At 41.5% G+C, this 14,774-nt stretch overlaps 1 protein-coding gene across 2 annotated transcripts in view; it reads left to right on the forward strand.

The window, feature by feature from the left end:
• Positions 1-14,774, forward strand: part of B3GLCT (beta 3-glucosyltransferase) — a 75,622-nt gene that overhangs the window by 28,394 nt on the left and 32,454 nt on the right. For both annotated transcript variants that reach the window (XM_081860473.1, XM_081860474.1), the window contains 3 exons: positions 9,426-9,502; positions 11,136-11,247; positions 13,738-13,874. In XM_081860473.1, coding sequence (XP_081716599.1) covers positions 9,426-9,502; positions 11,136-11,247; positions 13,738-13,874 — 326 coding nt within the window. The remainder of the gene's footprint in view (positions 1-9,425; positions 9,503-11,135; positions 11,248-13,737; positions 13,875-14,774) is intronic.

Here is a 14,774-nt window from a genome sequence, read left to right on the forward strand (position 1 = left end):
GTCATCCAGTGAACCGTGTAGCTGACTGTGGCTTTCATCCTGGGTCTTCCTGGTCCTAATCTGATATACTCACTGTTGTACGAACCTAGCCATATAGCAGGATTAGACTGCATTATTATTATTATTATTAATTGAATTTATATACATCCCCATACCCAGAGGTCTCAGGGCAGTTGGTTAAGACTGCGGGGGCTATTGGGACAAAACCTTAACTGGATAAATATGGCAATTCGACATTACATTGCATATTTGTCAGGAACCAGAATGAAGGGTATTGCTCTGAGGAAGAATGGTGGGAGCCCCGCTCTCCCTCTGCTCAAGGGCCTGATCCTGAAGCTCCTCTGGAGCAGGAGGATAGTATCGACCTAGAGCAATGGTTTGTGGAAGGACACAGTTCGGAAACTGACAGTTGGGCTGAGCTGGGAGAAGAGCAACCAAGGGGAGAGGAATGGGAAGAGAGAGAGAGAGCTGCTTGAATCTCCCTCACTAGAAAGTGTGCAGCCCATGAGCCCTAGAGCCAGACGTCTGGATATGGTAGCCTCTCCGAAGGCTCAGTGGTGGAGGGATCATGTGGTGAGGAGATGGAAGTAACTAGAGGGAATTGGGAGGAACTCCGTTGGGAGCACCTACACGGTGAGAATGGATGCTGAATGTTTGTGATGTGTTCAATAAACCTCTCTGTTGCTGCAAATGACTACTTTTGCTTCATGCTGTTATCTACAGAGAGGGGGGCGATAAGCCTTGCCTGGCAACCTGACACTATTCCATGCAGTATCCATTTTTCCCTAGCCATACTTGGGAAAACTTGGGTTGTACAATCTTTTAATCCTTTCAGCTGCTAAAAATGTGCATCTAGTTCTATATGGGCTCAGCCCAGTTAACTGTATAAGAGACCTTTATTTCTTAATTTTTTTCCTCCTCAGGATTCAGCACAAACTCTGTGTTCCTCGTATTGTAGCATCATTGCAGCTATGCAGGGATATAGAGTTTTTGGCATTGGTTGGCTAACATTCACTAGGGCTGAATGACATTCACTCGAGATGCTCAACATAAATTTGACATTGTGTTTCTTTTAATGAAAACATTTAAATTGTTTATATATTGCCTTTATATAACTCCATTCAACCAATCAGGTCCCAGGTTGGGTTTAAATTAATATAAAATCACACATCAACAGACACCAAAAGGACAGCAATAAAACAGCAGGTTTCATACTTTAAAAGTACTTTTGCAAAGGACATTTCCATAACCCCACTGCTGTCATGCGAGACTCTGGAGGTTCATACAGGAGTGTTGGGGCTTGCTTAAAGCCCTTTGCAAACAGCAAAGGGGCTTTGAAGCCATTGCAGGCTCCCAAGCATCTCCTTTGCTAAGTTCAGTACCATGCCCAAGGAATGCAGTGAGATAAATCACAAACTAAACAACTCTGTATGTGGTTTACAAAAACTAATTAACAAAAATTGACAGCATTTCAACACCTATTACATGAAAATTTAAATAATATATACAGTGCCAAAATAATAATGACATGCGCAATCTCAAAGCCAAGCATCTGGCAGTCACGTTGGAAGCCCTACATAGAGGACTTTGATAAATGTGATGTCATAATAACATCCATGCCGACACGACCTTACAAGGGGCCGCTCGGGACTTCGTGGAAAGCATGGCCTCCATGGGGCTGTCCCTGAATAAGTCTGGCCCAACTCATAGCCACGGACATGCCTTAGACTTGGTGTTTACCTCTACGGATGCTGGTGATCTGACATTAACTAAAAGCGAAACAAAAGAAGTGCCATGGTCAGATCACTTCCTGGTGCAACTGGACTTCTCCGCAACCCTTCCCCTCCGCAGGGAGGTGGGACCGATTCGGATGGTCCGCCCCCGCCACTTAATGGATCCAATTGGCTTCCAGAGAGTGGTAGGGGATGCTTTATCCCAAGTTGATGGCCTTTCAGCTGATTCCCTGGTGGCCCGCTGGAATGCGGAGTTAACCAGGGCTATTGACTGTCTGGCTCCGAAGCGCCCTCTCCGATTGCATGGAGCCCGGACAGCCCCGTGGTTTTCCCCGGAGCTGAGGGTGATGAAACAATCGTTGAGACGGCTAGAGCGCCGGTGGCGGAAAACTCATTCTGAATCAGACCGGACACGGGTTAGAGCTCAACGTCGAGCCTACCAAGTGGCAATGGCGACGGCGAAGAGGGCCTTCTTCACCGCCTCCATTGCATCTGCAGAAAACAGCAGCAGGAGACTTTTTCAGGTGGTTCGCAATCTATCAGAACCACCTGTACCACCGGGGCCTGGTAGGGACCCCAAGATCTCCTGCAATGCTTTTGCAAAGTTTTTTGCAGATAAAATCGCTCAGATTCAGAAGGAGGTAGACTCCACCGTGGGAGCAGGGCCAGGGCGGGAGAGTGCTAGAGTTCTGTCTGGTCCTGTTACATGGGATCAATTCCAATCTGTTACCTCCGAGGATGTGGACAGGCTGCTTGGACGAGTGAAACCGACCACCTGTCTCTTTGATCCTTGCCCATCCTGGCTGATAAAAGCGAGCCGGGAAGGGCTGGGCGATGGGATCTGCGGGGTGGTGAATGCTTCCCTCTGTGAGGGAGCCTTCCCAGACCCGCTGAAAGAGGCGGTCATTAAACCGCTTCTTAAAAAAACATCTTTAGACCCGGCCAATTTGGCCAACTATCGCCCAGTCTCAAATCTGCCATTCTTGGGCAAGGTGATTGAGCGGGTGGTTGCTGAACAACTCCAAGCACGCCTGGAGGAAACGGACCATTTGGATCCCTTCCAATCGGGATTCAGGCCTCACCATGGGACTGAAACTGCCTTGGTCGTGCTGGTTGATGATCTCCGGCGGGCTAGGGACAAAGGTGAGAGCTGTTTCCTAGTTCTGCTGGATCTCTCAGCGGCCTTTGACACCATCGACCATAACATCCTTCTGGACCGTCTAGAGGGGCTGGGAGCGGGGGGCACTGTTATACAGTGGTTCCGCTCCTTCCTCCTGGGCCGTGTCCAGAGGGTGGTGGTGGGGGGTGAGTGTTCAGACCCCTGGGCTCTCACTTGTGGGGTGCCTCAGGGTTCTGTCCTCTCCCCCATGCTTTTTAATATCTATATGAAGCCGCTGGGAGAGATCATCAGGGGGTTTGGACTGGGTGTTCATCAGTATGCAGATGACACCCAGCTCTACCTCTCCTTTAAATCAGAACCAGTGAAGGCGGTGAAGGTCCTGTGTGAGTGCCTGGAGGCGGTTGGAGGTTGGATGGCGGCTAACAGATTGAGGTTGAATCCTGACAAGACAGAAGTACTGTTTTTGGGGGACAGGAGGCGGGCAGGTGTGGAGGATTCCCTGGTCCTGAATGGGGTAACTGTGCCCCTGAAGGACCAGGTGCGCAGCCTGGGAGTCATTTTGGACTCACAGCTGTCCATGGAGGCGCAGATTAACTCTGTGTCCAGGGCAGCTGTCTACCAGCTCCACCTGGTACGCAGGCTAAGACCCTACCTGCCCGCGGACTGTCTCGCCAGAGTGGTGCATGCTCTAGTTATCTCACGCTTGGACTACTGCAATGCGCTCTACGTGGGGCTACCTTTGAAGGTGACCCGGAAACTGCAATTAATCCAGAATGCGGCAGCTAGACTGGTGACTGGGAGTGGCCGCCGGGACCACATAACACCGGTTCTGAGAGATCTGCATTGGCTCCCAGTACGTTTCCGAGCACGATTCAAAGTGTTGGTGCTGACCTTTAAAGCCCTAAACGGCCTCGGTCCTGTATACCTGAAGGAGCGTCTCCACCCCCATTGTTCAGCCCGGACACTGAGATCCAGCGCCGAGGGCCTTCTGGCGGTTCCCTCATTGCGAGAAGTGAGGCTACAGGGAACCAGACAGAGGGCCTTCTCGGTAGTGGCGCCCGCCCTGTGGAACGCCCTCCCATCAGATGTCAAAGAGATAAAGAATTACCTGACATTCAGAAGACATCTTAAGGCAGCCCTGTTCAGGGATGTTTTTAATATGTAATGCTGTATTGTTTTTAATACTGATTGGGAGCCGCCCAGAGTGGCTGGGGAAACTCAGCCAGATGGGCGGGGTATAAATAATAAATTATTATTATTATTATTATTATTATTATTATTATTATTATTTGATTGACAGGTGAGTTACCCCCCCCCCTTTCCGTCAAATTTGGCCCATGAGACTGATCCTCGTAAAGATCCAGTGCAGGCAGTCCAAAAGTTTGCTTATCCCTCCCTTAGAGGAAGGGCAGGATATAAATGAAGCAAGCAAAGAAAAAGGAAATAACTGATAGCAACCATTAAAAATTGTTCAGAGGGCAGTCAAATTACAGAGTCATACTGTAACTGGTGTTATAGGTTGATGTTCTGTTTGAATTAGATTTTATTACCTGTCCTAATGAGCTTTCCAATGCTGGTTTGTTATGCTTGCCAAAACATAATTACAGGATATGTAGTTTCCATCTGTCTTGCTAGTGGATTGTTAATTTTTCTACATTCATTTTTTACTGCTGCATGTACGCATTTATTTTGATGTGAAGTAGTGTTAATAAGACATTCTGCTTCCTACTAGCATTTGGAGATGTTAATTGGCATACACAGTATAGTTTAGTGGAGAAGAAAAATGTGACGCATTATTCTGAAACGAACCACTTTAATAAAAGAAAACATCTTTTATTCACATAAAATGAAAAAGGCACACTTAAATAAATCGCTTGTACAAGATTCCAAAGGATTGTGCCTTCCAGGGCCCCATTTACAGCAACCTTCACCTCCACAAACTGTTTATGCAGTGGACAAAGTGCTAGCAACAATTTAATTTTTGTGCTGTTCTTATTATACTTTGATTATTGTTAGGGTTGCTTTTGTGCCTGGATTTTTACTTCTTGAAATATGGCAACCCTAATTGTTGTAGACTCTTTGATATAGTTCATGAAACAGCAATATACATATACTTTTATAAATAAATCATGCAGCTAACCATGTGTTCCGTCAACACCTCTTCCTCTTGGCTAATTAAAGCTTGCTGAGTGAGTATAACTGAATGGGTCCAGGATGTAATCAATAGGCATCCTGGTTCTGGCCACTTAGAAAGCGGAGGTGAATCAACCACTCCTGAAAACATCCACCATGGAACCATTGTTTTGTGACAACTACCACCTGTCATAAATCCCCCCTTCTGGGTGATTAAGATGATTGTGGTATAACAGTTGCAAATAATCTTGGACGAAACCAGTTCTCTTGACCCACTGCAGTTGCGGTTCTGGCCTGGTTATGGGGCTGAATTGCTTTTGGTCACCCTGATGGTATTGGAGGCACTGTTTTCCAGTATTTTTGGTCCTGTCTTCAGCATCAGTTGCAGAGAATAGAATGGTGTGATTATATCTTGCATCCCTGACAGTTGTGCTGTGTGGTGCTCCAGAGCACCATCCTCTCCCTGATGCAACGTAACATCTACATGGGAGCGGTTATTAGGCAATTTGGGCCAAGGTGTCATCAGTAGCTCTAGTTCTCTGTAACGTCTGAATCGGGAGAGACCATGCAAGCCTAGGACCAGTGCTTGGACTTAGTGATGGGACCATCCTATCAGGAGGTCCATTCTTCATGATTTCAGAATTGGGCTTTTTGTGTGGCAGCACTTCCCTTTTGGAACTTCCTCCCATTACAAATCAGACTGGGGCCTTCTCTATTGTCTTTTCAGCATCTGCTAAAGGTGTCCCTCTATCAACAATCCTTTTAAAATCTTTATCCCAGTTTGTATTGGGCTTGGATTTAAATGGATGTTATGTATGTTCTGCTGTTTTAAAATGTTTTATAGTTATTATTGCATTTTAACTTTTTATATATGTAACTTTTATATATATTGTAAATCACTTTGGGGTGCCTTATGGAAAGAGATTAATAAACAATTGTTTAATGGTAACCAAGATCTCCATGCTGGCAAGAAACAAGGGATGGACGAAAGAGAAGAAAGAGCCTACGGCCACAGCACTCATCAACAGCTTCATAAAGCATGGTTTATGAAATTATGAAAAATCATTCAAACATGGCCGTTGTCTGCACTGTCATGATCTGTGGCATCATGATAATGCATTTTTATATAGGATGGGGCTTGCTGCTGAATTGCGAATCATGCCAACCATTGTCAGAAGCTGTGTAGTGGAATGGTTTTTTCAAAAAAACAAACACCTGCCACATGGTTCAGAATTACTGATTGATGAGTATAGGAGGAATTCTGGAATGTAAGATGGTCCATCCTCAAAGGTATATTGGCCATAATGGAGCCTCTACATTGACACAACACAATCCTACATGCTAAGTATGGTGTATTATATTAGAATATAATAATGTATCAGGATGGATTTGCCCCACTGCCCTTTCAGTGGGACCATTGTAGTTATAGTGACATTCAATATTTGGTGTGCTATGGAAGCTACTCATAGCTTTAGGACTGTTGTAACTCTAGCTTACTATTCTTTCAAAATGGCGGTTTATCATGCATATCCAAATACTGTGGCTTAGAAAGGTGTCCTACTTGGTATTTCAAAAAATTGGTTAAATCTGCTTTCAGATGACAAAATACATAGGAGACTTTTTTATTTAGGGATAAATGGAAATGGGAAGGAAATAGGCATTTATGTGAAATTTGTAAATGGACTTTAATTTCCTTAATATTTGTGACTTCAAAGCTTTTGCTTTTTGATTTTTCTGTGTGGAAAACATCTAAGTCATCAAGATAATAAAATTGTTAAATTACCTAAGAGATCCATGTGAATTAGTTGCTTAAGGCTTATGAAACTCATTTTGCTTTTTGGAGCTTGGGCTAATTCTCTTGGGCTCCTTTGGGATGCTAAGACTATCATTGGATTAAAGCCAGTGACCGAGAGTATAAAATGATTAGGTTGCTATAAATTCCACTTATTACTTGCTGTTTGCTGCAGGCTGTACAGACAATTTGGCATCATGCCTGCAATTATGCTGTTCATTTAAATTTTGAGTATAGCGGTAGGACTAAATGCGTTTCTATTTATGCTGTTTTGAATATAAAGTCCATTACTAGAATTATGTTCTAATGGAATTCTGTCTCTACAAAAATAGCATGCAGTTGACAACCTTGTATTTTGAACACATGGAAGATTTTCATATTATAAAGCTGCACTTCACTTGTAAAACCTGATATGAAATATCTAATAAACTTCAGAATTTTAAATTATGAGAACAGATTGTTCCATTCATGTGAAAATTGCAAGGGTGCTATTATCTTGCTTAGTGCTGGTCATGAATAAATAATGCAACATTAGTATAATTGTGGTCTTTAAATGGTGATAAAAGCATGCAAAATTTAAAAAAATAAACTTGTGATATTAAATGATAATATCAGAAAATAAGAGTACTGTGCAAGTTATAATGTTCATTGCCAATTAAAGGGTTACCTATAAATAATTTTAAAGTAAAACTACTAGAGTGATAATTGTAAAATTATCCCAGATACATGTTGGATCCAAACTTGGCCATGTTTAAAAGAGACCCACTGCAAATTGTATAGATTTTAATGGCTCTTCTCCAAGCATGACTTAAGTTTGGATCTAGTCCCACAATAAATATGAGAATATGCACTCTTAAGAATCCACAATTATCAAAAGATGCTCACTGAGCATTCATATTGATTATTGCCATTGCCATTGTAGCCTAAAATAGATGAGAATTGTTTTCCCCACCCCAATTCTTCAGAGTGGTGCTTGCCTTGCAGCATGAGGGTCGGCACTTTGAGAAGCCCTTCAAAAAAGTCTTATTCTCAGGGGATAACTTGTATAGCCTTTTTAATCCTGGCCCTGTTATAGAATTAGATGGGCAAGAATGCTTGATTGCTGCCTGGCAGAGTGCAGTCCATGGGTAGGAATAAAATTTTCAAAAGGGCCGTTATCTAAAGGCACATGAAGCAGTTCTTCTAACTGAAGCTATGCAAGTTTGATGCTTGTTTAATCCAGTGAGTATTGGGAAACCGTATGTAATTTTTAGGAAGAAGTGTAGGTAAAATTATTGGGTTTATTGCAGAATAACAAAGTATGGTGAAGAGGGGTAATCTTGATGTGCTAAAACAACAGATAAAGTTGCAGAATATATATTCTTAGCAGTTATAATGGCAAAATTGAAAGGCAACATTCTGAGGCCTGAGTGTGTAAATGAAGCTTGCAAGTATACTTGAAATTGTTTTTTTAAAGACCAAAATCCAGCCAGCTATTCTCAAAGAAAATCAAAGCATTTGTTGAAGGTTGCTCAGGCAGCTCTCCATTTTTCCTTTCTTAAAAGGCTGCTGAGATAAGAAGCCCATCTTCTTCTACTTGAAGGGAAATGTTTGACATGGAACCTAACTTGTGAGCTTCCTCAGCTATAAATAGATTTACCCCCTTCATTCATCCTAGTAGAAAGCCTGCATTTGGTGATAGAAATAGCTGGCATTTTAGGAGAGAGACAAAAGTGTTTATGGTAGGACTGCTAAGGAAGTAAAATAGTTGCAATAAATGCCCAGTTGTTGAAAGAATTATGCATACTTGATTTATTGTCATTCAAACAGAATCCCAGAGTAGTCAAAAAAACAACCAAAACTGCACAAGGTATCTGATACTTATTTCTTCTTCTTCAGTGTTGAATATATTAAATTCAGATATCCCGAGATTTATTATAAAAGTGCAAGGAGCCGACATAAATTTGCCCTGTGTTCGTTCCTTAGCATTCTATGGCTGGCTAATTCAGAAGTAGCAAGTTCAGGTCAATGAACCATAGTTTATTGCACCAGGAAAGACCATTGGAACCACATTTTTGTCTTGCACATTGCATGCCAGCTTCAGCACTTGTATACTGCTTAGCTTACCATAGTTCCTATTACATCTGAACTGTGGCTTAAACTCAAGGTGTCCTGGTTACTAAACCTTGATTTATGCTAAAATATGCCAGTTTGGGTATAATGGGAAACACTGATTCAAATTAACCAGTATCCAAGGCACTGCATGGGGAAATATGAGGGGAGTGCATGGCCCAACCTTATTCTCTGTTTAATAAAGAATGATAGATTAAGCTGAGTTTGTAACTCCTAAACTAGCTCATGTATTGGCCAGTGTTTTCTCCCATTTAACAAATATTTATAGCAAGCAATGTTAGAATATCACAATTAAACCCTATAAAAATCAGATAAGAGCAGATAAAATAAAATTAAGCCAGTTATAAACATAAAGTAAAAATATTAAAACACAGAGCAGTAGAGAATTGTTTTGTTAAAAAGAGTACAGTGGAAATGGGAAATTATAGTGAACACATTTTGCAGGAAAAGCTGAAACCAAAATGTTTAAAACAATGTACGGTACTAATGTTTTATTAACATGAAAGATATAAAAATGTTTACCCTTTTCTTAAAGGAGATGCCCACAGTTCTGCTTATTCATCAGATGGACAAGCATGAAGGTGCATGGACCATTCTACCCTTAATGCACGAGTAAGTGTGATACTGGGGTATAATGTGTGAGGCGCAGTTCAGGCCAGTTCAAATGGTTTTTGTCTGGTAGAACCAAAACCATTTGCAGTGAAAATGTGGCAGAAAGGAGTAGCTCACCCACCACCAATATTTGTTTTGAGCTAAAGATTTCCATTTTTTTGTTCTCTCCTGTCTGCACACATTCCTTCTACTTCTCCTTCCCTTTGGGAATGCTCTCCCTACACGTCCATCTTACTGTGTGCATCATATCTGCAATACTCAACTGAAGGCCATTTCTTTGGAAGAGGATTTTGATTTATAACCAATAGTGAGATAAAGGCAAGGCAATAAAGGTTCAAGAAGCTTTATGGAAGAAGTGAGTATCAGAAGTGTGCGATGTTTTGCAGATATTTACTGCGAGTGGATGTGGAAAAACGCAGGGCTCTTTGAGCCAGTATAAAAGGGTTAGAAGAAGAGTTTGGATTTGATATCCCGCTTTATCACTACCTGAAGGAGTCTCAAAGCGGCTAACATTCTCCTTTCCCTTCCTCCCCCACAACAAACACTCTGTGAGGTGAGTGGGGCTGAGAGACTTCAGAGAAGTGTGACTAGCCCAAGGTCACCCAGCAGCTGCATGTGGAGGAGCGGGGAAGCGAACCCAGTTCCCCAGATTATGAGTGTACTGCTCTTAACCACTACACCACACTGGCTCTCCTAGAGGTCATAGGACATGCACCTAGGATATGCACCTAGGATATGCCTTTCCCCTTTATTTATGTTTTTTTCCTGTTTTTTCCAGCTCATATCAGCTACCCAAAGCTCTTTACAATTTCACATTTTAAAAAATCAGAACAATAATTGGGAGGGCATCATATGAAACAGTCCAAAAATTGAAGGAAGAAACCAAGGGGCAAAAGACAGATTTGACGAGTGATTTAAAAACAAAAAACCAACATTCCTTTCCTCTGGTGTGTGAAAGGGACAAGTGTGCAAGCTCGAGGTTTGCTGTTCATGTAATGCTCATGGGCCTAACTTGGCCCAGCACAGGTCCCAATTTGACCTGCAAAACCATTCTCCCCCTCCCAAATAAGGATGCAGTTACAGAGGAAGAATTGAGTGAGCTCACAGTTGGTTTTTTGCATGATAGGCTGCCTGACAGCGAACCCCAGTGGGATTGGTTGCAGTAAGTTGTTCATCCCTGGGATCTCTGCAGTGTAGTCACAGGGGCTCACTGTCAGGGCCAGTCAGGTGATTGGTGCTGACAGCAAGCATAGCCTTGTCCCTTTGAAGGCACAGCTACACCTGTAAAAGACTTCAAAGGCGCTTGCTGTAACAACTGATCATATGATTGCTGGTTACGGTGAGTTTTGACAGGTAAGGGAGGCTGAACACCTGTCCGGTTTCCTGTTCTGTCTGTGCAGGGCAGTAACACTGCTATTTGTTGCCTGATGTAGCCATCACTATATTGCTGATGAAAATCAATTCATATGACTCTTTAAATGTTCTTTATTTTTGCATTTAAGATACAAGGCATATATTATTAGCATACTTACCTGGGAATAAGTCTCATTGAACTACTTTGGAGTAGATGTGTCTAGGGTCACACTGTTAAGTCTTTCCCAGTCTTCTCAATAATCTAATCTTCTTTTGTCAGGTTTTCTGTTACATACAGCAGAAATTCTTCATGGTTTTTCTTCTGTGAAGAAGATACAAGAATACATCTTGTAAAGCTACTGAAAATACTTGAAGGATATGACAAGTCTAAGGTGAAGTTAAATTCATTGACTACTTGCATTTTGAGGTAAAAATTGGAAATTTAGATTACTAGCTTAGAAATAGAGATGTTGATTAATTTGCTTTTATATAATGCTCTAAGAATAAAGAAAGCTTTAGTGAATAAATAAATTCCCACTCCTGATAGGAGCACTTAATGACTAAAAGTTATGCTGCAGTGGGAACTGAAGGTAATTGATGAACGTAGGTCAAAGAGACTATATGGCATTACACATTTGTGTACTGACATCCTAAGAATCTTATTCCTCTACTTATCACTGTGCTCAAGATCAAACCTTGGAGATGTCCAAGAACAAAACTACCCATGTACTGTGCTTGAATAGCAGTGGTATTAACAACCAGTTTTTAAAATAGAGGTATTCACAGTAAGTGGCCATCTAGAAAATTACATAGCCTAAATCAATTTGGGGAAAATTGGTAGAAAGCATTATAAAGACCAAAATTTTTAAGCAGTATTGAACAAGTCTTGCTGAAGAATCAGTCCAGCTTCTACAAAGGTAAGGTTGCCTAATCTAAATGTATAAAAAGGTAAAGGGACGCCTGACCATTAGGTCCAATTGTGGCCGACTCTGGGGTTGCGGCGCTCATCTCGCTTTATTGGCTGAGGGAGCCGGCGTACAGCTTCCGGGTCATGTGGCCAGCATGACTAAGCCGCTTCTGGCGAACCAGAGCAGCACACGGAAACGCCGCCAGAACGGTACCTATTTATCTACTTGCACTTTGACATACTTTCTAACTGCTAGGTTGGCAGGAGCTGGGACCAAGCAACGTGAGCTCAGCCCGCCTCAGGGATTCGAACCGCCGACCTTCTGATCGGCAAGTCCTTGGCTCTGTGGTTTAACCCACAGCGCTACCTGCGTCCCAATCTAAATGTATAGAATGATTTAAATACATCATCAAGCCTCTAGACATGAATGAACCTTGAAAACGGTGGCAAAAATTTTGCTCCCTCTACTACACTTCACCACTCTTCTTGCATTCACAAAATATTGTGGCATTGTTTCTAAATGGTTTCCAGTGTGTGGCTAAGATAAAGTAATTACCGCATTTGGTCATGGAAAGGTTCTTCCATTAATTGCAGCTAACAACTGTTAATTATATAAACAAGCAGCAGATTAGTGTACACTTACTCATGTTGCTTAGTTGACAAGTTGGTGAATAGAAATTTTAGTGTACGATTAAGATTCAGTATCTGTTCTAATGCCATGCATAGATGAAGACCTGTGATTTATTGGCTAATGACCTATCACTTCCTGGGCCAATGAATAAAACTTTTTACCACTGCTTGAGTGGTATGGGGAAGAAAGTTTGCATAAAGACTAACCTTTTCTGGATTCACTAAGGTATGGTAAAAAGTGCTGTCAGACGTGTGTGTGTGTGTGTGTGTGTGTGTGTATTGCAACTGCGTCAGACCAACACAGCTACCTACCTGAATCTGTTCCACCTACAAATATAAAACAGTAAATGACATATATCAACAATGAGTGAAAGACCTCTAGTTATATGAGGAGTAGTTTGCCTATCAAAGTACTGTCTGCTGGTATATATCAATTCACGTGGAAGCTGATAGACAAAAGTGTCAGTGATGTATCACCAAAAGGGCATGCAGCATTCCATATTGGGGATTTTTGAAGGAAATGAAAAGTTTATCTGGCCTTACATTTGACTACACAGCTTTGTAAAAAGTATGCACCAGATACTCAACAGTGTCTCTAAAAAAATGAATATCATTAGGGACAAATGTAAGGTTCTACATTGAGGCACAAATAATCAGCTGCACAAATATAGGGGACAGCAGGCTTGCGAAAATGATTTAGGGGGTCTTGGTAGACCACAAACTTAACATGAGTCAACAGTGTGATGAAGCAGTAAAAAGAGTTATTGCTATTGTAGGCTGCATCTACAGTAGTGTCCCGGTCAAGGGAAGTAATACTACCGCTCTATTCTACCTTGGTCAGACCATACCTGGAGTATTGTGTCCACTTCTGGGCACCACAGTTTAAGAAGGCTGTTGACAAGCTGGAACGTGTGCAGAGGAGGGCAATCAGGGTGATCAAGGGTCTGGAAACCAAGCCTTATGAGGAATGGTTGAGGGTATGTACAGCCTGGAAAAGAGGAGACCAAGAGGAGGTATGATAGCTATCTTCAAATATCTAAAAGTCTGTCACATGGAAGATGGAACAAGCTTGTTTTTTCCTGGGCTGAACCAACAGATATAAGCTATAAGAAAGGAGATTCCAACTAAACATCAGGAAGAGCTTTCTGATGGTAAGAGCTGTTTGACAGTGGAACAGACTCAGAAGGTGGGGGGCTTTCCTTTGTTTGAGGTTTTTAAGCAGAGGTTGGATGACCATCTGTCATGGATACTTCTATTGAGATTTCTGCATTGCAGGTGTTTGGACTAGACCCTTGGGGTCCCTTCCAACTCTACAGTTCTATGATTCTATTATTTTCTCCCACAGGAATATTTTTTAGGAAAAGCGTTACATGATGATGAATCTACAATTATTCACCATTATGCATTTGCAGAAAACCCTACAATTTTTAAATTTCCAGATTTTGCTGCTGGCTGGGCACTTAGTATTCCACTTGTCAAGAAGTAAGAATTTAGTTTTGTGATCTTTCTAAATTTGTTTACTAAATGGTTGGTGTTTGTAAAATGCTCTGGTGAAGTAAAATATTTATGTTAAACATTAAATGTCGCTGTGTTTACATGTATATAAATTGAGATTAGACTCTTTGATCACAAATGAGCTTTTATCCAATGTTAAGTAACTGTAAACACTCTGTTCCCTTTTACTGCATGCACTATCTCACAAGGGTATTATAAAGCACATTAATAAGCAATTACTTCTTCATAAATGTACATGTTGGGAAATAGGTATTTGCATTTAACTTTGTTTTATTAGCATATGGGCAAAATTAAATGCTAGCCAAGTATCTTCTAGGGTTTCTTAGTAAAATACCTGGGCAAAAGTTGAGAATATTTAAATGCTACAGATGGGGAACATAAGAAAGCAAGAAATAATTGGCTGCTGAACTGTGGATCTTCTTTGTACGTCTGGAAACAAGTTGCCACAAGACTTACGCTCTTTTTGCTGCAGCAGACTAAAAAGTTGAAACTAGAAGCAAAAATATTTCTTATGGAACTATTTTTAAAATCTCAAAGACTAATCTTCATGTTTAGTTGTGGAGAAATTGACAGTGTGAAAATACTGAATAATGAGCCTTTCTATTACCTAAGCATATGCTTCCATTTTAAAAATAGAACATAGGAGTATGTCCTTGGCTGGAGTGGCAGATCCACAGGCCATATCCAACCCTCAGCAGTTTTTTATGCCCCCCACAACACCTGCCAATTTTAAATATTTTTAAAAACTTACTATTTCTTTATTCCTTCTACTGACCATCATTCTTGGTTGTGCCAACAAAGTCCACAAGTCTAGGTGAAAATTTAAAGCCACCTCTGTCTTAGGTATTCAGAATTTATTTTTTCTGT

This window comes from Podarcis erhardii, assembly GCF_964252035.2.
Source record: "Podarcis erhardii genome assembly, chromosome: 4".
Taxonomy (NCBI): domain Eukaryota; kingdom Metazoa; phylum Chordata; class Lepidosauria; order Squamata; family Lacertidae; genus Podarcis; species Podarcis erhardii.